Source organism: Ursus arctos, unplaced genomic scaffold (genome assembly GCF_023065955.2).
Source record: "Ursus arctos isolate Adak ecotype North America unplaced genomic scaffold, UrsArc2.0 scaffold_12, whole genome shotgun sequence".
Lineage (NCBI taxonomy): Eukaryota > Metazoa > Chordata > Mammalia > Carnivora > Ursidae > Ursus > Ursus arctos.
Window position 1 is genome coordinate 15,959,583 of NW_026622786.1, and position 22,514 is coordinate 15,982,096.

At 39.2% G+C, this 22,514-nt stretch overlaps 1 protein-coding gene across 1 annotated transcript in view; it reads right to left on the bottom strand.

Annotated features, from left to right (window-relative positions):
• GNAI3 (G protein subunit alpha i3) overlaps positions 1–22,514 on the bottom strand; it is a 36,510-nt gene that overhangs the window by 8,784 nt on the left and 5,212 nt on the right. Inside the window, exons 2-5 of the mRNA XM_026484617.4 lie at positions 7,269–7,311; positions 7,013–7,154; positions 2,896–3,053; positions 789–917 (exon numbers count right to left, since the gene is read on the bottom strand). Of these exons, the coding sequence (XP_026340402.1) occupies positions 789–917; positions 2,896–3,053; positions 7,013–7,154; positions 7,269–7,311 (472 nt within the window). The remainder of the gene's footprint in view (positions 1–788; positions 918–2,895; positions 3,054–7,012; positions 7,155–7,268; positions 7,312–22,514) is intronic.

Below are 22,514 nucleotides of genomic sequence, written 5' to 3' on the forward strand. Positions count from 1 at the left end.
TAAAGGGGGAAAAGTTTACCGCTAATCTCAAAGGTCACAAAAGCAGAAAGCAGGAACCAAAGAGACGGTTATAATATTTACAAAAGACCATTAACACAGACACAAGCCGAAGCCTATTTTAGAATGACTAATGCTACTGGAAAGTCCTTTGTATTCGTGTACTAGAATTTTCTCTCTCTAAAACAACCACTTTTTATATGTCCTATTTCCCCAAAATACCTCTATCACCGTATCAATTTTCCATTCTATGCTACATTAAGAACTTAGTTGTACATGATACTGTGCACAAATCAGTCCAAGAGCCATGACAGTATTAGCTCCATTCCACTAACCCTACGTGCGCTTCAGTAAGGATCGACACTGGTGAGTAAAGCATTTCTATTTTAATATCAAAATGGCAGAACGAAGCCACATCACTAAGTATCTATCCTTAGCATTGTTGTTACCCTTCTAAACAACAAACATTCAATACCTGTTTTGACGATTCCAACAAAAAAGCAGCTGAAAAGAATAAAATTAAAAATAAAATAAATTGATAACCATATGATTATCTTTATTGATATTTACAATTTAATTTTGAATTCAAATTCCTCCAAATGGACAAAAGTATTTGATGCTATTTGGAGAAAGAAGAAAGGTCTGGGCCCCCCATTCGGTTAAAACATTCAAATACCGGCTGATGAATATGATGGTAGGTTTTCAAACCAAAGAATATTGCCTAGAGAAATTTTACCCTGATTAAGAGATATTTGTCTTTCGCACATCTAGCAAAAAGGTTAATGACTTACTTGAAGTATAGGTCTTTGAAGGTGAAATGCGTTTCCACAATGCCTGTGGTCTTCACTCTTGTCCGCAGGACATCTTGCTGAGTTGGAATGTAGTTGGTTTGGGATATTCTATCCAAATCATTTAGGTAACTAAATAAAACACACATTTATTTTTACCTGGTGAAGCCAACCATGTACACAGCAAATCAATAGCCTAAACTAGTTCCTTGTCAAAAGTAGATTCTGAACCTGTCACTAATGTGGCAGAAGAAAATCAGAGCTTCGGTATCACAGAAATGATAACGAGAAAAAGTGTGAATCGAGCATAGGACAATTAAAGCAGGTTCTATATCCGCTACACAAAAGTGGTTTTAATTCTACCAAAATTAAGCTGTGAAGGCCAATTAAAAGCAAACACATATGGAAATGTTATTCTTATTATAAAAAGACTTCTGGGGCGCCTGGCTGGCTTAGTCAGTAGAACATGTGACTCCTGATCTCGGGTTGTGAGTTCAAGCCCCATGTTGGGTGTAAAGATTACTTAAAAATAAAAAATCTTGAAAAAATAAAAAATCTTGGAGAGAAAAAAAAAAGATTCCTGAAACTTGATGCTAAATACTGAATCAACTGTGTACTGCACAGTACAAAAACCAAACCACACCAAAAGCCCTCAGACATTTAAAGTTAATGGGTCATTTGTATGTTCTGACATTTGATAGAGGACATTCGAGAATGGTGTTTGAATTACTAAAATTAAAACAAGAACTATGTTCAATAAGAATGAGTATTTCCTGTTTTCATTCATGAAACAGAAAAACTGTGTGTGTTTTTTAAATCTAACTCAAAAACAAATTGTAAATACTTCCAAAGAAATTTAATGTATTCAGTGAAATAATTAAAAGACTGCTTCAAAGCTAAATTAATTTTTTTAAAGCTAAACTAAATTTTTGGTAATTTCAGGATTCCTAAAGATTTTTTTGATACAAAACTGAAGAACGGGTGAATAAGTGAATCATTAACAAGCTTCTATAAAACTAAGTACTACCATTAATGTTAAGGAATCAGTCAAGCCTTGATCAAACATTATGGGAAAAAAAAGACCTCTATCTATATATCACATGTTCTCTGGTGTAAAGGGTTCAGAGCTTAATGAATGTATGATAAAACAACAACAACAACAACAACATAGCTTTCATGACTATTGGGAGAATTAACTGAAACCACCAACATATGCAACTAAAAATATTAAAAAACGGGCAAGAATCCTGAAATGTTTCTAAGGTTAAGTATTCATTTCAAAAATAACTAAGTTTTTCAAATATAATTTAACTCCTTCCTATAACAACTTAAACAAGAATGAAGGATAGGCAAATAGAATATTGGAGAAAACCTTAATGCTTAAAAGTGCCCCAATTAGTACAGAGATAGTTACTACGAAGAACTCACCAAGTTCCCAAAAGGCACATTAAAAAGTACATTCTGAATATAGGTCTTTATAAATAAACACGTTGTAAAAGAAGCAAAATAGGATAGCATGTAATAGCCTCTTTCAAGTATTAATCACAAATTCTCTCAAACTATGTAACACTTAAGAGAATTTCTTTGACAAACAGATGCTTTGACTTCCTTCCAAGACTCAACATTCTCTTTCGGTACAAAGTCTACTATTGTAATCTGGCAAAAGATTTATTAGTGGTGACTGGTACCAGAGAAATCCATAGTGCAGCCCAGCCACAGAGCTGGGTGCATACAAAGGGATATCACAATTCTAATTTCCCTCACTAGCTGGCAATTAATGCAAAGTCCTTATGCAGAGGGAACTGCACTGGAAGAGATCCAGGACCCAGCTGCAAAAGATTTCTCTCCTCTTTCACTTACTTATTATAAACTACCATGGAGCTACTTTTCATGGTGCCAATTCTCCCGTTTATATTCCAATATACAATGTTTTTCTCCAAGTCGTACAAAATGACCAAGGGCTATGTAAACCTAAACTGAAACCATCTTTACAAGGGATGCTACAGACTTCTAAGAGCGTCTGTTACTTAAATGTTTTGTTAAGGATAGACCCTAAACTTCCTTAGGGTCACCAAATTGTTTTCTGTTATGGGAAAATTAAATTACTTACTATGAAGCAGAATCATTGAGCTGATACTCCCGGGATCTGCTGAAGCAAGCTTGCACCCCGCCGTCCCGCCATAACCGTTTAATCACTCCCGCTAGTTCTGGAGTCATGACCCCTTCTTCGGCACTGCCGGCCAGAACAAATAATTGCCGGGCGTCATCCTGAAGACAGCAGTTAAGAAAGAGAGACAAATGATTCTCCACTTCTTAAAGACTTGACAAGAATCTCTCTAAAACACAAGCACCTTACACTTTTCATTATTTTAAGAGAAGTATTAGAGAGACCTTTCCGGGCAAGGCAGTGTGAGAGAATTTACAATGAAGTCGTTCCCCCTACTCACTCCACTGTAGGTAGAAGTGCAGAGCTGAGCTGACGAATGATTTCAGTCCCCCACCACATACCACCATCTCCTAAAAAGATCTCTTTTGACTGGCCTACTACAAATCTCCACCCGGCTTACTCATGATTTTTAAAGATTTTATTTATTTGACACGGGGTGGGGGCAGGCAGAGGGAGAGGGAGAAGCTGACAAGGGCGGATCCCAGGACTGGGGGATCATGACCTGAGCCGAAGGCAGATGCTTAACTGACTGAGCCATCCAGGCACCCCTACTCATGATTTTTTGACAGAAAAACTGATCTGTGAGATAGGCACATGTGACACATTCCCATTCTACAAAGGAAGCCTACAATAAAAATAGAGATGAAAAAACTAGCATGTAAGAGGTAAAGTCTAAACACGTCAGAGGGAGTAAAATATTAATAGAGTTTAAGGAAAAAGTGTTCTCTTCTTTCCCCTTCTGCTCAGACAGAGGAACAGGAAGAAGAGGAGACTGAGTTATTTAAGAAGTCTGGAAGCCTAGTGAGGGAAATAAATCCCTCAGAGAAAAATTCAGTTTCTAGATTCCCCAAGGAATAACAGTCCTCTAAATAAGAGGTAGGGGGGGAGACAGTAAGAGGAAAAGAAAGTTAAGAAAAGATTTGATCAAAATTCATGGTCAAAAAGCTTTGTAAGTGGCTACAGTTTTTAAACCTAAAATGTAAAGAGGACAGAAAAGGGCTATGAGAACTCTGATTATTTTGCTTTATTCTACCCACCCTTACTTGTCAGATAGTTTAAAAATAAACCCAGGTCTCAAGGAAGGAAAGGAAAAAAGGGAAGGGAGAAGGGAAGGGAAGAAGGGAGAAAAGAAAAGAACAGAACAGAGAAGAAAAGAGAAGAACTAGCAAGCAAAAAGCGTTTCCAACCACAGGTGACATCACAACCCAAAACTCCTAAGACTCATGTGTTCCCAAAACTCATGCACTCACGTAGGCAAAACAAACAAAACTAACCATTGTGCACTCTAGTTAATGCTGCCAAAGTCAGGGTCTCAGCCAAGTAATAGCCCTCCTTTATAAGGTGCTTTCCTGCATTTTTTCTAGTAATACTTTATGTCCATCCCTCTCTAAGAAACTTCATCTAACATCTATATTCCCCTCTTCTCCTTTCAGGGATAAAAATTTTAAATAAAGGAATAAATGACTGAGGAAAGTTGAAAAATTACATCAATTGGCAAACATACTCAATATTGAGCATGTCCTTCTATGTATGTAGTATAGTGCTTTAACATGTGAAGACTTTATAGTCCATTCTGAAATTTGAACTAAACTCATACAGCTATTCAAAAGCCTCAATAAGCATTACTTTTTTAATAGCACAATTCTAATTTTAGAAACTTTAAAATGGAGAGAGAGCTATTGCTACATATTTCTGCTGTCCTGCCTTGTAAACAGTTTTAAGCGGAAGCACTTTTCCCTTACCACTTAATCTCTTCCACTGACCTACTTCTGCTTCTCCACAATAAACCCTCTAATAGGCCTTTAAGGAGGCCCCTCTTTACAATGAAATTCGCACCTCCACCCTTAAGCAGACATGAAAAAACCACCTACCCCTCATCTGGCTCTGTTCTTGTCCATTCACTCTCTAACCAACCATAAGAAACTAGACAAGGGTAAGTGAGGAATTATAAACAGAAACCCCTACATATGGAGGGTAAAAAAAAGAAAGTTCAAAAAATTACGTAGGGTTGTAGATTAGGATGGGTGGATGCTGGAAAGCTAGGTGATTCAGGAGGCCTAACAGGAATTAAGGAGATGGTGACTGCATCTGGTGATATAGGAGTGTTAGGACCCAAAGATGAACGACATTCATTTGATAAAGGGAAGAAATGAAAGGAGGAGGGATGCTATGGTCTGAATGTTTGTGTCCCTCCAAAACTCGTATGTTGAAATCGCAAGGCCCAATGTCATAGTATTAGGAGATGGAGCCTTGGGGAGGTACTACAGTCATGAGGGTGGAGGCCCCATGAATGGGATTAGTGCCCTTATAAAAGGGACTCTAGAGAGCTCCCTTCTCCTTCTGCCATGTGAGGACACAGAGAGAAGCCTACAACTGAACAGGGCCCTCGCCCGACCATGGTAGCCCTCTGATCTCAGACTTCCAGCCCCAATAAGTCTGCACAATAAATGTCTGTTGTTTATAATCTACTAAGTCTGTGGTATTTTGTTACAGGTTGCAACTGGATGAAGACAAAATGTCAACTGTATTGGTGACAAAGTAGTGTGAGGACCCAAACATTAATAATAACCAATCTGACAATGGAAAGAAAAGAAAGGAGGAGGGATGATCAAGAAATATAAAGGGGAACACATGGTGAGAAATAAAAAAGGAAGAAATGAAGAGAAGGCATAAATAACTGAGACAGAGAAAAAGCCAACAAACAGAGGGAAGGGACTAAATACAGTAGCATCGACCAGTTATTGGATTGGGCGAACGAGACAGACACACAGAATCAGGTGACAGAGAGGGATGAGGACAGGGAATAAAATAAGAACACTGGAGAGAGCTGGGGGCAGGGGAGGGCAGAGGGAAGAAAGGAAAAGAAGGAAAGAAAGGCAGGAGGTAGAGAAAGGATGGAAAGATGTAGACAGAAATGTGTTAACATTCTTGCATTCGTTATCTATTTCCCCCTCCCAGAGGCTTAGAAAAACAAAGTCTCTAATTGTGATATACCTTTTTTTACAAAAACATAAAAGTCATGCCTCCCATATTTCCTTATCCCCTCTTCTGCTGCTCTTCTCTTCAATCATTTCACAGTCCTTACCCCGGCTCCTCTTCCCTTATTCCACTTCTAGGATTCCCAGTCGAATACCATCCAATTATAACCATCCTCTTGTGACTTTTTTCCCATCAACAATTTCCCCACTTGTTTACTGAATATTAACGTGCATTAATAATAGCTTGTTAATTGATAAACCAAGAGCAGCTCAGAGTTCCTAAGCTACTTCACAGACACATAGACTTTGCCTTTCCAGGCAGCCTCCCCAAGTCAACCCCTTTTACTATCCACAGCACCTAAGAACGACTCTCTGAACACAGCTGACAACTCCCTTAGTTCTAGGAAATCATTCTACACATTCCCAGCCTTCTCTTAGAGTACAGCTGGCGGTATAAAAGATCTCCTGCCTTCATTTGGCCCTCTCCCACTGTATCAAACATCCTAATTAACAAACGAGAACTTCATGTGCACTAAGTATTATGATTCATCAACACAGCTTTTGAATATCTGACATGTGCAAGAATTACCCTAGGACATGGTATAATCCAGTTGTATAGGTTCTAGTCCAACGTAGTACAGGGATAGAGTATTTTTGAATACCTAAAAACTGTCCCTAAAATTTTGACTTAGTGTTCTTGTCCTTCTCAAGTGTATTTTGGGAGACTGATATTTGCCTTTTATCTTTACACTGAAGAAAGCAGAGCTACCTCTTTTAGATTATCTCAATTTACTAACATTTACTACCATAAAATAAGATCACGCTATAAAAGTGGTGAATAAAAAACGGCTGTCACAGAAACCTACAGGATATTCAACACAATCCCATTTCCTTGACTCTTCTTTGTGGTGGTAATCTAGTAACCCCTAGAGCACATTGCTGATACTTCTCAAATGAGCACACGGTACTTTGCCACTTTTTACCTTGTTGTTTAAATTCATTTCCCTAAAACATGAAGCAAATTTTGCGTTAACTGCATCTACTAAAAGCAAGCAAGTGAAGAAGAAATGAGAAACACTTACTGCTCTGGCAGCTTCCCCAAAGTCAATCTTTAGCCGTCCCATGGCTCTTATGATTGCAATGATGGACTGGATAGTATTGCTGTAGACAACTACTTTATATTGTTTACATTCTTCCTCTGAATAGCCATCCTCATGAATGATTCTTTAAAAAGAAAACACACAAATCATTACCACGGACCTAAAATAATGGTACTATGGACTTTCATGCATTACGAGGAAATGTAGTTTTACAAAAGGTCATGTTGTTCCAACTTACTTCATCTGTTTCACGATGGTACTTTTACCAGATTCTCCAGCACCTGAAAGAAAAGTAAACCAGACTTTGAATTCCCTTGCAATCAAACATGAAGCATGAAATCAACATGAGCGATAATCCTAGATTATGGAAACCACAGGTCCTAGGGAAAACTCTAAGCTACTACTAAGCTTTCCTATTAGAGTTTTTTTACTTTAACATAATTCAGCAAACAAATATCATTAACTAGAAGTAGCCCAGAACCTACTCGATATCATTTGTGTAAAGTAGGCATGCTCAAGCAGATATGGCAACATAAACACCTCTAGGAACTCGACCTCTACATGAAATATCATGATATAGAAACTGAACATAGGCAAAAATGAAATGATTCCTTTTTGGCCTATTTGCTTTTATTAATTTCTCTGTCAATATCCATGGATCTGAGGAATGTTCCAAGAGCAATCCTCTCAACCATGTGACCAGAGTTCAAAATAGAACCAGAGGAGCCGTTGTCCCCACTGCTTTTTCACTGCATACGCTCTCAAGACCACATTTCCCTCATCTGTCAGCGGGACCACTTTAATGATCACCCATGTCCGATCAGCCCTCGGAACTCCTTGACGGTTCACCTGCATTTCCCTAGTCAATTCATTCTCCCACCTTCCAAAATGCCTATTTCACACCACTCCTCTCTCTCTCAAACCTTACACACTCCTTCCCGCTTCTGATTCTCACCTGATGATCCTGCCTCTCTTTTACTGGAAAAATTAAAGCACTCAAAAACCAAATCCACCAATCTATCTGTACCCACCACTAATATTCCCTACCTTCATCAATGGATGAAGGGTCCCTGCCAGTGTCTAAGACTAATCCCTCCAATTGTGCCCTAAACCACCTAACTTTACCTACTCAACATCTTGGCTACTTCCCACTGGGGAACTCTCATTAGTATACAAACTTGCTCACTGCATTATCTTCCATTTTAAATCAACGCACACACCCACTCCAACCTTTCCTTGACTCCACACATACTCCTCTAACTACCACTCTATTTTCTCTCTTCCTCTTTATAGAAAAACCCCCTCTGAGTTGTCTATACTCATGTTCTCCAATTCTGTACCTCCAATTCTCTCCTTAACCCTCTCCAATCAGATACTCATATCCACCACTCTAACTGAAACCACTTCTCATGGTCTCCAACAACTTCCATTTTAACAAACCCATTGATTAATTCCAGGTCCTCATCTTACTCTGCTTACTCCTGAACAGAATTTGTCCAATGATGACTTCTCCCCTTGCAATGTTTTCTTCACTGGACAGGCTTCCAGACCCCACATCCTCCTGGTTGGAACCCTACCCCACTCCTCAGTCTCCTCCCTCCTGTCTCTGAATCTTAAAGGTTGTACTATTTGAGCACTCCTTCCTTGGGCCCTTTTCTCTACCTATATTCATTCCCTAGGTCATCTCATCTAATAACCTGGTCTTAAACACCATTCATCAACTGATAGTAATAGTTAGTATCTAGTGTATACTGCACGCCTGTTCTGTTCTAAGCACTTCGCTTTTATTAATTCATTTAATCCTCACAATAACCTGGTGAGGCAAACACTTATTATCTCCATTTTACAGGTGAGGTAAATGAAGCAGAGAGATGCTAAGTTAACCTGTCCACAATTAAAGTCAGTAAGTGGCAAAGCTGAAATCTGTATTCACACAGTTTGGCTCCAAAGTTGTTGTATACTGCCTCTAGGCCAATGATTTCCAAATTGCTATCTCTAACCTTGGCTCCAGAGTCATACATCTAAACCACCTACCCGATAAATCTCATTCGATTTCTAAGAGGCATCTCAAACTTAAATGCCCAAAATTGAGTTACTGTTTCCCCATCCTTACCCCCAAACCAGCCCTGCTCCACCCTGTTTTCTTATCTCAGTAAATACCAGCACTCACGCAGTTGCTCAGGCCAAAAATAGTAGGTCACATGTAACTAATATACAAATGGAATGCCAGTACCAATATCAAATATTAATAAAGCTTAATTTTTTAAAAAATAAGTATAAATATGGTTGTAACTGTTTCTTCTTGCACCACATGGATCATCATGAACACAATGGAAAGCACAAGCCTAGATCACTGTTGAAGCTTCCTAAATGGTCTGCTGCTTGGGACCTTGCCTTTCCTATGGCTAGTTTTCCACTCAGTAGCTGCACTGAACTTTGTAAAAAATCAAATCATGTCACAACTCTCCCTCCAGGTTTGGACTACACAGGTCCACTTATACACGACTTTTTTTTTTTCCGATAAATACAGTACAGTATTGTAATATTTTCTTCATAAGTTTCTTTTCTCTAGCTCACTTTATTATAAGAATGCAATATATGATACATATACAAAATATATGCTAACTGACTATATTATGGTAAGACTTCCAATCAACAGTAGGCTATTAGTTAAATTTTGGGCGGGGAGTCAAAAAGTTACACAAAGATTTTCCAGTATGTGGGGTGGGGGGGGGCGTTGGCACCCCTAATTCCATGTCTTATGTCAACTGTACACTCAAAATTAAATCCATGGGCAATAAGGTCAAACACATGCTCTGGCCCCTGCCTATCGCTTCACCCTCAATTCCTATCATTCTCCACTTCATTCTCTCTGCTCTTGTCAGACCAGTTTTCTTGCCTTTCTTCCAACATACCAAACTGGTTCTCAATGAGCTAGATCCTGACTCATGCTCTTTGCCATTTACTATTCCTTCTGCCTGGAGTAACTTTTTACAAGATTTTCTTCTTCCCTCAAAACACCCTCCTGCCCTGACTAATCTATCTAAATAGTCCCCACCCCATCATACTCTCTCTCCTCACTCTAGGTTATATTTTTTCAAAGCACTTATATCACTTCTTCGCGTTAAAATCTGCTCATTTCCTATCTCACTAAAATATAAACCCCATAAAGGTTTATTCATCCCTGTATTCCCAGGGCCTAGAACTGGGCGTGACATAAATAGGCTAGGCAAGTAAGTACTGTTGAATAGATACATCACTAATGCTTAATTAGCATGATCCTTTACTAAATATTTCTCAACTCTATCAACCAAAACTGTTAGTTAAAATAAAATTCAAATAATTTAAAAATCCCAGGCATCTACATTTTTACAGACTCAAAAAGGGAATCTCTATTTCACTTTATCTCTGCTCTTATCATCTAATAATAATCAGAGGTAGCACTGAATATTTATGTAACACACAAAGAACTTTTTAATGATACCGTTAGAAAGAAGTGCTATCTCCAGGGGCACCTGGGTGGTTCAGTTGTTTGAGCAGCCAACTCTTAATTTTGGCTCAGGTCATGATCTCAGGGTCCTGGGACTGTGCCCTGCACCCTGTCCAGCTCTGTGCTCAGTAAGGAGTCTGCTTGAGGGTTCTCTCCCTCTCCCTCTGCCCCTCACCCACTCGCCTGCCTGTGTGCCTGCTTTCTTTCTCTCTCAAATAAATCTTTTAAAAAAGTGCTTTCTCCCACACATAGCTACCAAAAAACAAAACAAAACAAAACAAAAAAACCTGATTCAATTCTGGAGAATACAAAAGCATACCAGCTATATTTTATTTTATTTATTTATTTTTTTTTTTTTTAAGATTTTATTTATTTATGTGACAGAGAGACAGCCAGCGAGAGAGGGAACACAGCAGGGGGAGTGGGAGAGGAAGAAGCAGGCTCCCAACAGAGGAGCCCGATGTGGGACTTGATCCCGGAACGCCAGGATCACGCCCTGAGCCGAAGGCAGACGCTTTAACGACTGCGCTACCCAGGCGCCCCCCAGCTATATTTTAAACACTAGTTTAAAACACAGAATTTCCAGATGATCCCATGTTAGCACCGACTACTAAATTTACTAGGAAAAACAGAGATTAATGAAGTAATGTTCATCATTCTTTTACATATTGAAAACAGGATTCCTACCATTTACGCTGCACTGAGTGAAATAATCAATGAGTCTATTATCCTCAGAATCAATTTCTACCCATCTCATTAAGTTCTATCCTATGAAGGTGCTGATTTCAAAGTATGTTGCCCTGCCTCTCTCATATTTTTTCAAGGTTCCCTGAAAAAATGTCAGTTTGTTCTTCTCTTTACTATCACACCACATATATTCACCCAAGCTTTTACTAGACATCCAGTTTCACCTCTTAAAGGCACCTCTTATTGACCACAGAACTAAATATAAGATTTATCTTATTGAGTGTTCCAGGGCATTTTATAGAAAAAAAAGAATGAATTACCAAAAAAAAAAAAAAAATCGCTTTACATCAAAAGTCTTTGACCCATTCAGCTTCCAGATCTGCAAAAGTGCCACCGTCTTACCTTTCTTCTAAGTACGAAATCTAAGAATCATCTGGAACCCACTTACTCTTCTCTCCTTACATCAAGCTGTAATAAAATCTCTCTTCTTATGCATTTCTCAAATTAATCCTTTCTACTCTTCACATGGCTGAGCCTGACACTGCGCCTACTGTAATGTTACTGCTGTAATTTTCTCAAACTTCCAGCTCAAAGCCCCTCTTCTTTCTTATAATTTCCAAAAGGCACTAATAATTCTGTAATATTTTCTATAACCCTTTCTTATTAGGTCTGAACTCTCCATTTTTACTTCAATCTGTGCTCCAATGCTTTGGTACTAAGTTCCCTCTCTAATAACATCTCGCTCTTAGGTTTTAAACTGCTTCCCACGTCTCATCTCCCTCTCCCAATACATACTATGTGATCTCTGGAACTTCCTAATTTTTTTTTACATCTTTTAATCTATCTTCCTTCAAAATTCATCACAAATTTAAGGAGAGAATCATCTGACCATCGTCAATCTACCAGGGTAGTAATATTACGGAAACAAAGAATGGCATGGATACGAAGGAACTGCAAAGATACAACCTATGGCTTGGACAGGGAGGAACTGATGATGACTCTAGGAAGGAGGGAAGGAAATGGGCAGGGGATAGGATTTATACAAGAAAAAAAGTCTGAAAGGTCCCCAAAACAGGAGAGAATGGAATCAATTCAACTTAGAAGACTCATCCTTAAAACAAAATATATCTAAAGGACATCCTATATAAAGAAGAAGAAAGGATGAAGGGGGAAGGTATAGAGATTTTTGAGAGAGAGAAAGGAGAGAAAGAGCCAAGTTAGATGGTCTTCTCAATGAAAGAAGGCAGGCAATCTGCAGAGGATGATGGGGTAGAATTAATTTTTCTTATTAACAATCAAATAGGGGCGCCTGGAAGGCTCAGTCAGTTAAACGTCTGCCTTCAGCTCAAGTCATGATCCCAGGACCCTGGGATGGAATGCCAAGGCAGGCGCCCTGCTCAGTGGAGATCCCTCTGCCACTCCTCCTGCTGTGCTCGCTTGCTCTCTCTCTCCCCCATATAAATAAACAAAATCTAAAAAAAAAAAAAAAAAAAAACAAGCAAACAATCAAACAGAATGATTAAGAAGTATGTGTGCAGGCAAGTATGATCACCAACAAGGTCAGATAAAAAAATAATTCACCAGTACATACTCTACTACTGTACTTTCATTTTTAAGGAGCTCCTGCAGAGCAGGCACCATCACGTGTTCTCCCTACTTCTTCCCATAACATATACTACATTACGGGTATGAAAAACAAGAGATGGTGATAATGTCTTTGCAAAATTTTTATAGGCTAATGAACTGCTAATATAAATAAATCATTATCGTGAGTAAACACATTCAACTTACATACACACTGATTTATTTTTTTTAAGATTTTATTTATTCATTTTTGCAAAAGAGAGAGCGAGCGAGCCAGGTGGAAGGGGCAGAGGGAGAAGCAGACTCCCCGCTGAGCCAGGAGCCCAACGCAGGACTTGATCCCAGCACCCTGAGATCATGACCTGAGCCGAAAGCAGACACTTAACCGACTGAGCCACCCAGGTGCCCCATACACACTGATTTTAAAAATTAACGCTAAGGGGAGCCTATCTTTGGCTCAGGTCAGGATCCTGGAGTCCGAGGATCGAGCCCAGCATGGGGCTCCCTGCTCAGTGGGGAGTCTGCTTCTCCCTCTCCTGCTGCGCCCCCCACCCCAGCTCTTGTTCTTTCTTCTCTCTCAAATAAAATCTTTAATAAATAAAATAAATAAAAATTAGCCCCAAAAGATGGCTGATACTCAAAAACAACGAGTCACCCGAACCCTTCTCTTTTTTCTCTTTCACTTTGATTAAAAGAAAACTTAAAGCCAGTCTACGGAAGTACATTATGCTTTTATCCTCCTGTGCCTTCAGGCACAATGAATTTCCTTATCTGTAAAACGAGGGTCAATAGGAGATGCTTAGAACAAAACCTGGCAGTAGTACGTATTCAATAAATGTTAACCAGCCATTATTCCGTGAATGTTTTCACTGTTTAGAAGAGCACCAAGTAAAGTCCCCAAAAGTTTAATTTAATAAAAACTCTTTAGATACTGATGTCGGTCAAAATCCCAGCAGAAATGATGTAACTACTTATCAGCTAGTTCACAATGATAAAACCCTAGACAGAGTCTGGATCCACAGGCTAACAGAGCAACTCAGAACCTAAATGCCACAGCAAACTATGTCAAAGCATTAATCATTTTCTCCACCCCACCATGAGGAACAAAAACACTCTCTTCCTCAAATATATTTTCAGCCCCTACATACTCCTGTCTAACTACCTCCTCTCCCACACTTCTCACCCGTCTGCACTCCTTATGGCTTTTCCTTGAATGCTCCTCAAAGGTTTTTGTACCACTATCATGTGTACTAGTGGTTATTCCAGGAGCAACTGAAACATCTCCTTTCCTTTTTAAATACTCGTTTCTGTGAAGAAATCCTGAAATTGCTAAAAGCACACATTATAACTAGGACATAGCCCTCTTTCTGGAGGCCTGCACAGCTAGGTCCCAATATGGCACTATTTTTAGATAACACTCTAGCCAGTGCTAAACCAAGGCACTCTTCTTGGTCTCTCTACAGCCCACCCATGCCCGCCACCCCTTACCAGACACATGGGAAGACAGGACTAGAACAGGAACAGACAGCCTTCCTCCCACAGCAGGTCAAAAGCTTGATCAGCACATATATTTGACTTTTCTAACTTCACTTAAAAAGATTTTTTTAGTCAATAATACCATGCAGTAATAAATTCAATGGAAGAGCAGATTTTAGTCCTAATTCTACCACGACTAGCTGTGTGATCCTGAGTAAGTCACCTAACTTCACAATACCGATCTCCTTATATATAAAATATGAAGCGTTTTGGCCTAGATGTGCCCTATGGTTGCTCTCTAACGTTCCAGGACTACAAATATTATGATGCTAAAAGCAGATTAAAGCTCTACTTCTGACACACAGAGGCTTCAAATCAAACCACGGATCCACATCGTCCTATTAACCCAATCATTCAAAACAGCTGCCGTAGTTCAGGGATCAGCATGCCCTCCAATCACGCACTCCCGATCAAGAGGGCACACAGAATACAAAGAATTAAAGAGTGCAGCAACGTAAGGAAGAGATGTCTGGCAGCCAACTGTCTATATGCATGCTTGAGTGTATTCTATAATTACAGTCTCAAATTAACAGAACATTCAAATTAGATTGCTATTCCTAAGAAAAAATCTGAGTATCTCTAATGAAAGATCACAGCAGCACAGTCCATGCTACTTCCAATAATAAGCTTATCTATTGCTCCCACTGATTTCTTTTTATTGACAGGCGTAAGTAACTAACAGAGTAAAAATTCAGATTAAAGTTAAAAATGACATTTCATTCAAAGTACCATACTTAATACAAAAACCAGTTGCTCCCTAATTCAGCAAAAGAAAAGGTTAGCAGAAGTACAGATGGGAAAAACATTATGGAGCAAAGTAAAATAATTGTTCTTTTTTTTTTTTTAAACAAACACGTCTGTTGTATGTGCCTGGAACTGCTGGACACAAATACAAGTAAGTTAAGGAATGTGAAGTTAGATCTATTTTTCGTGTGAAATGAGCAAGTGTCCATAGCCTAAAATATCAGAATAATTGCTTTACCCAGCCCACTGTCCCTGTAAGCGCACCAAGCTGCTACATATGAACATCCTTGAAAACCTTCTTCAACTCAAACTTCAACTCTTTGCTGAATCCTTCTCCATTCCCTCTCAACGGAGACATTACTCCCACTCCGATGGCTGACACAGATTCTTCCCTTTCAGCATGAGTCCAAGAGCTTAATTTCCAAAACTTAAGTCCCAAACTGTCCTTCCCAGCCTCTATCTCTAGCCAGGTCTGGCTACTCTAAAAAAAAAAAAATTATTTGACTATCTTTCCAGATCCTAATCTTGCTTTTTCATAAACTGCTAATTGGTTTTCTTGATTTTTGATTAAAATGGTAATGAAACTCTTTTTAGTATGACCTGAAAACCCTTCCACATCTGTGTCCTTCTTCCTCAAGGGCACCCTGACAAAAGGCTCGACCTGGCCCTACAGCTTAGCGTCAAATACCATAACACTAATACTTGGTCAAATTATCATAATTATTTGGGTTTGTACCTGTTTAGGACCCCCTTAGTCCTAAATTCAAAAAAGCACACTCCTCGAAAGCACAAAACAGTCCCTTCTTTTTGTTTCTACTATCCCCCCTCCAATATCTAGGACAGAGTAGGCACATAGTAAACTGTGGGATGAATGGCTTGAGTTTCTGTGGGATTCAGTAGTTGCCTAATCCCATTTTGTAAATGCCAGCTGCAATGAATGGAATTTTCAATGTGGGCAGTTAACAGAAACAGAAGATTTCCATTCCTCTGCTATCTTTACTTAGCCCCAACCCATTCCTGGCTAGGCCCTCAACTCTCACCCCACAACTACACCTGACAATAAACTTGATCACTCACAAGGCTCCTAGTCTCCTTATTCCCCTCTAAAACTCTCAAACCCTGCCCCAGCTCCCTTGCACCCACCACCCACTTCAGTGAAATAAACTGCTACAAATCAGCCCTGAACATCCCGTATCCCAACACCTAAAAGAGTGCATGAAACACAGTATTCAAATACTTGTTCAGTGAATGAATAAATAAATGAATATATTAAAGGTAAAAGATGGCAGTATGCTGTGACTGGGACAGAGATAATGGGTCTCTTCTGTGGAAAAGATTTTTTTTGCTTGGAGAGGGAGAGGGGAGGAGCAGGATAGAGGAAGAGAGAGAATCTCAAGCAGGCTCCAGGCCCAGCGTGGAGCCTAACTTGGAGCTGGATCTCACAACCCTGAGATCATGACCTGAGCCAAAATCAAGAGTTGGATGCTTAACAGACTGAGCCACCCAGGCAACCCTGAAAAAGATTCTTCTGGGAAGCAATCACATACCAACAACCAAAAAGGCTTAAAGCACATATAAGAAATTCTTGATAAAACTTAACTGACATAGAGGCGCCTGGGTGGCATCTGACTTGAGCTCAGGTCATGATCTTGGGCTCTTGGGATCGAGCTCTGTGTGGGCTCTGTGGTTAGCCAGGAGTCCGCTTCTTCCTCTGCCCCTCCCCCAGCTAGTTCTCTGGCTATCTTTCTCTCTCTCTCTCACTCACTCCCTAATAAACAAAATCTTAAAAAAAAAAAAAAAAACTGAACATAATTTCAGAATATATGCCTGCCCAAAACCCCTAGAGAAATCCCTACGTAGCTTCCTCAGTGGGCAATTGCCTACATGACTGAGTCACGCCCCTCTCTTGATTGGATCAGGAGTAAATACCTGACACATAAATCAACCTGTCATAGGCTGACAGAGGGCCTACACCCTGTGTGACCCAGCTCCAAAAAGATGAGTAAAACCAATCAGATGATCTGAGGAATCTGCACCAGAAGATAAAGAAAAAGTCATCCTAAACTGCAAGATCACACAAATGCGTGAAATCCTAGATTAAAGGGAAAAAAAAAAAAGAGCAGCTCACTTAGCCACACAGCTCTCCTCAAAATGTTATCACTTGAGAATATGAAAAAGGTAACTTGCGTGTTGCTAAAGATCATGTGTTCTCTTTGGGCAACTGGCCAATTAAGAGGGAGAATGGGGTTTCTTTTTCACTTTTGTGGAATATAAAAAGAACGCTTAAGAGAGCAGTTATTTGTGAGCAAGGAGAGGGATTATCCTCTGGCTGCCTCAATGTTCTAATTTTGGCCCCTGGTGAGTAAGTTTCCTTTTATTTCTTTAAAAGCAGGGCAACAAACAGCCATTTTGGTGCTAACACTAAATTATATGGTATGTACATCGGACATGACGGAAAACTATTTTTGCAAAGGTGTGTTTCTTTCTAGCTCTGCCTCAAAATTTTCTCGTAATAGAAATGTAAAATACTCAGTTTTAACCCATACCAATAAATTTTATACGTAATGGAGATGTCCTCCAAAGTTGACTGTAATGTTACATCCATTCACCAAAACCCATATATCCCAAAATTTCTCGCTTAAAAATGTTAGAATCAGGGGCGCCTGGGTGGCACAGCGGTTGGGCGTCAGCCTTCGGCTCAGGGCGTGATCCCGGCGTTGTGGGATCGAGCCCCACATCAGGCTCCTCCACTATGAGCCTGCTTCTTCCTCTCCCACTCCCCCTGCTTGTGTTCCCTCTCTCGCTAGCTGTCTCTATCTCTGTCAAATAAATAAATAAATAAAATCTTTAAAAAAAAAAAAATGTTAGAATCATATCCCTACCTAAGTCTCCCAAACACTGATGGCAGCATACAGCACTTTTCTATACATCTATTTAATCAAATGTAAATACCACATTTTAAAAATTCACAAATAGCAAAACATTATAAACTGAGCTGCCAGATCCTAAGGATGCCTACAATTTCAATTTCCCTTACCATATAAACGTTCATCAACGCTGTAAGGGGTTGGGGTTCATAGATGTATTTACTTTTACTAACCTTTTGCTACAGCACAAATTAGTAGTGGAATGGCAAAAAAAAAAAAAAAAAAAAAAAAAAAGCTGTTAAATAAGAGGGAGAAGGCCAAGTCCCTAAATGATTCCCCAAATTATATCTATATTTATCTCTATCTATGATAAAATACAGCTACTAAAAATACAAATCAACACTTCCAATCCCTGCACACCTTTCCAGCCTTATCTCCCACGATCCTCCTATACCAACCCTTTATCCCAGGCAAATCTATTCGCTCACTCATATTTCTGAGCCTTTGTACATATTACTCCCTCTGTCTGGATGCACTTTCCTCTGGCCTCTGTCTTAAGAGTTCCTATTTATCCCTCAAGGTCCATTTCAGACATCACCTCCTCTGGGAAGACTTCCATGTTTCTTTCTCCTTCCCCCCAAATCAGCTACTCCTGTAACCACATTCCACACACATTAACCATTGTTTACTCCAGTATCTCCGCAACTTTAACTGCTCAAGAGTTTTGTCTACTTCTCATTTATCTCCAGGCTAATAAAGTACCTGTGCACATAAAAGATGATCAGAAATACCAAATCATAAATAAGTTAATAAATGAGCCTCTTTAGGGATAGCGCGACACTGAAAACCAAAAAGCTCAATAAAAAGTAGTGTTGACCAAATGCAATGCAGTGTCCTAGACTGGATCCTGAAGCAGAAAAAGAACGTTAGTGGAAAAACTGCTGCAATCCAAGTAAAGTATGTAGTTAACACTAATGCACCAATATTGTGCACTGACACGCACCAACACTGTGCAGTGTTGACAAATGTACCATAGCTATGTAAGATGTCAACATTAAGGGAAACCAGGTGAAGAGTATACAGGTTCTCTACGTACTTATCTCTGCAACTTTCCTACTAATGTGAAATTATTCCAAAATAAAAAGTTTATTTAAAAAACTTGTAAGGGTTGGGGCGCCTGGGTGGCACAGCGGTTAAGTGTCTGCCGTGGGCTCAGGGCGTGATCCCGGCATTATGGGATCGAGCCCCACATCAGGCTCCTCTGCTATGAGCCTGCCTCTTCCTCTCCCACTCCCCCTGCTTGTGTTCCCTCTCTCTCTGGCTGTCTCTATCTCTGTCGAATAAATAAAATCTTTAAAAACAAAACAAAACTTGTAAGGGTGCCTGGCTGGTTAAGATTCTGCCTTCAGCTCAGGTCATGATCCCAGAGCCCTGGGATCAAGCCTCATGCTGAATAAGAAGCCTGCTTCTCCATCTCCCTCTGCTGTTCCGCCTGCTTGTGCTCTCTGTCAAATAAATAAATAAAATCTTTAAAAACAAAAGACACATACACAAAAAACTTGTAAGTAGTCTAGAAAAACTCAAAAAACAACAAATATTCATGAGGATGTGAATGTGGATTTTAGTTATTAAAATAATTACAAAAATAAAAGGGTAAGAAATCTATTTCTCTTAGACGCAGATCAGAGGGGCGGCTGGGTGGCCCAGACAGTTAAGCATCTGCAGGCTCAGGTCACGGTCCTGGGATAGAGCCCCAAGCAACGCCCCGGGCCACCAGGCACCTGGCTTCCCTGCCCTGCGTCCCTGCTTTTCCCTCAGCCCACCCTCCCCACCCTGTGCTCTAACATGCATGCTCTTTCCCAAATAAATAAATAAAATCTCTAAAAAAAAAAAGCAGAGGAAGGAAGGAACGAAATTAATTTTTTTAAAGATTATTTATTTATTTGACAGAGAGACAGCCAGCAAGAGAGGGAACACAGCAGGGGGAGTGGGAGAGGAAGAAGCAGGCTCCTAGCAGAGGAGCCTGATGTGGGGCTCGATCCCAGAACGCTGGGATCACGCCCTGAGCCGAAGGCAGACACTTAACGACTGTGCCACCCAGGCGCCCCCGAAATTAATTTTTAACAACCTGAAATGAACCAAAATATGTTAGGATTTATTAATGCTGAAAAATGGTGAAAGAGATTTATATCATTAAACCGAAGTGATTCAATGTTTATTTTCAAAAATACGTAACTCAACATTGAAATAACTTCCACGGAAAGTTTAAGACTGCATTATCCTAACACATACATCAGAACTACTTTATCTGTGTAAATCATGATAGTGATTATATCATTACATCAAACAGAACCCTGTTTTGAGGTTATCAATTCTGATGTTCTAACTTCAGGAAATAGAGGGGAAATGTTCTATCAAAAGTATGTCACTCTAAAACAATCCTGTAATTTACAGTAATCTGTAAAATAGAATTTCCAAGGTCCTGGGCAAAATCCATTTCCATACAACAGTCTCCATTTAATAAAAAAGTATAAAGACTAGGGATATCAAAACATGACTAAAACAGAAATCCAAATACAGTGTACCCTTTCCATAATAAGCTCTTAGAGTTCAGTGGAATACTATTTCAATTTTAAAATCCAACTATGACAGGAAATTACAAGATGACAAGAGTCAAGCTACCTTGCTAATTAAACAAGTCTGATTTAAATGGTCCCCATATCACCAAAGTAATAACGATTAACAGCAGGCCACATAAATAAAAGCACGAGAGAGGGGCGTCTGGGTGGCTCAGTTGGTTAAGCATCTGCCTTGGGCTGGAGAGATGATCCTGGGATTGAGCCCTGCCTTGGACTCCTTGCTCTCTCTGTCAAATAAATGAATAAATAAATAAAAATCTTAAAAAAAAAAAAAGCAGGAGATACAAGCACAATAAAAACAACAGTGTAGGAATGCCTTGGTGGCTCAGTTGGTTAAGTGTCTGCCTTGGGTTCAGGTCATAATTCCAGGATCCCAGGATCAAGTCCCACACTGGGCTCCTTGCTCTGCGGGGAGCCTGCTTCTCCCTCTGCCTGCCACTCCCCCTCCTTGTTCTCACTCTTTCACAAATACATGAATAAAATCTTTAAAAATAAATAAAGTAAGTAAATAAATACAATCATGGTGAGACATCCCTAACTATACAGCTATAGATTTACATGAGCAACTAGAAAAAATTTAGAATACTACCTATTTCAAAGTTAAGCAACAAAAATTTTTTGAGATGTAAAACACTAACAATCATCCAAAAACCTCAAAGTCTTTTTGTATGAATGTTAAAAACATTTACCCATTTGTGAAAGACTTGGTGACAAAAAGAAGCCCATAACTGCAAAATAGTAATGGAACAATGAACACACTCATGTCTCCACTAGCCCTTAATAAATCTCTTAAACTGTTACGTATCTTCCAAGTCTAACTTGAAAATCAAAGGAAATCCACTGAAGACTATACCCTCCTGAAGTTTGTTTCTAAGATTACCAGGTACAAGTCAAACAAATTTGGTCTTTCTGGTTCTTCTCTGTTTGGTTTGTATCTGATATATTCATTTGTTACAACTTACTAATATCAAGACATGAAAAATAGGTTATGTCATTTACATAGAGCGCTATATTAAGATTGGGACAATTAAACAGTGCTCCAAAGACAATGTTACTCAGTTCAAGCAGCTTCGATTACCGATATGATACAGATGACTGCTAAGCAGGTAACAGCAGGTAAGCCTGCAGAGACAGAGGCATAACAATAACTCTAACTTGCTAAACACTAAAACGAAAACTGGAGAGAAAATCAAATACTAAAACAGTTTCTTCTCTCTATATTCTCTTAAAACAATTACATTATGGGCACTTTATAAATTTATGTCTTTCAGGTTTTTAACTATCTTCCTAAACAGCTTTATTACCTAAACTAATTTCAGTCAAACTCAAGAATAAGAGAAATAACAACACAAAAATAGCCCTCTTAAAACCCTGCTAAAATATTTCATTATAACATTAACATCACAGACAAGAGACCCCTGAGATCAGACCTCATCGTACAGAAAAAAGAATATGAGGTTCAGAGATCAGGACAAATCCCTCCATTTTCAGTATCTTTGCTCTTTAACCCTACCCTACACGGGATCTCCCATTTATGAATTAAGTTACTAATTCAAAGAACTTTTATTAGTGCTAGTCTACTATAATCTGTTGACTAGAAAACAAGTTTTAAAACAAACTTCAGTTACCTTAACAAATTTAGTATCCACTGCTCTAAACACTTCTTACGAGACCCATATTTTAATTTTTTGGTCTTTACTGCTAATATTCTAGTTCCTGAGTACTTAAAACATCTTTTCCTCCCCACCTTCCCCGATAAGCCCCATTCCCCAATAAAACTAAACTAAACTAAACTAAACTAACTAAACATAAGAAGACAAAGCATGGACAGTTGCAAGAATGATTAAAAGGTCACATGATTGTCAAATCTGTTTTTTTTAAGATTTTATTTATTTATTTGAGAGAGAGTGAGAGAGCACAGGAGAGCTCAAGCAAGG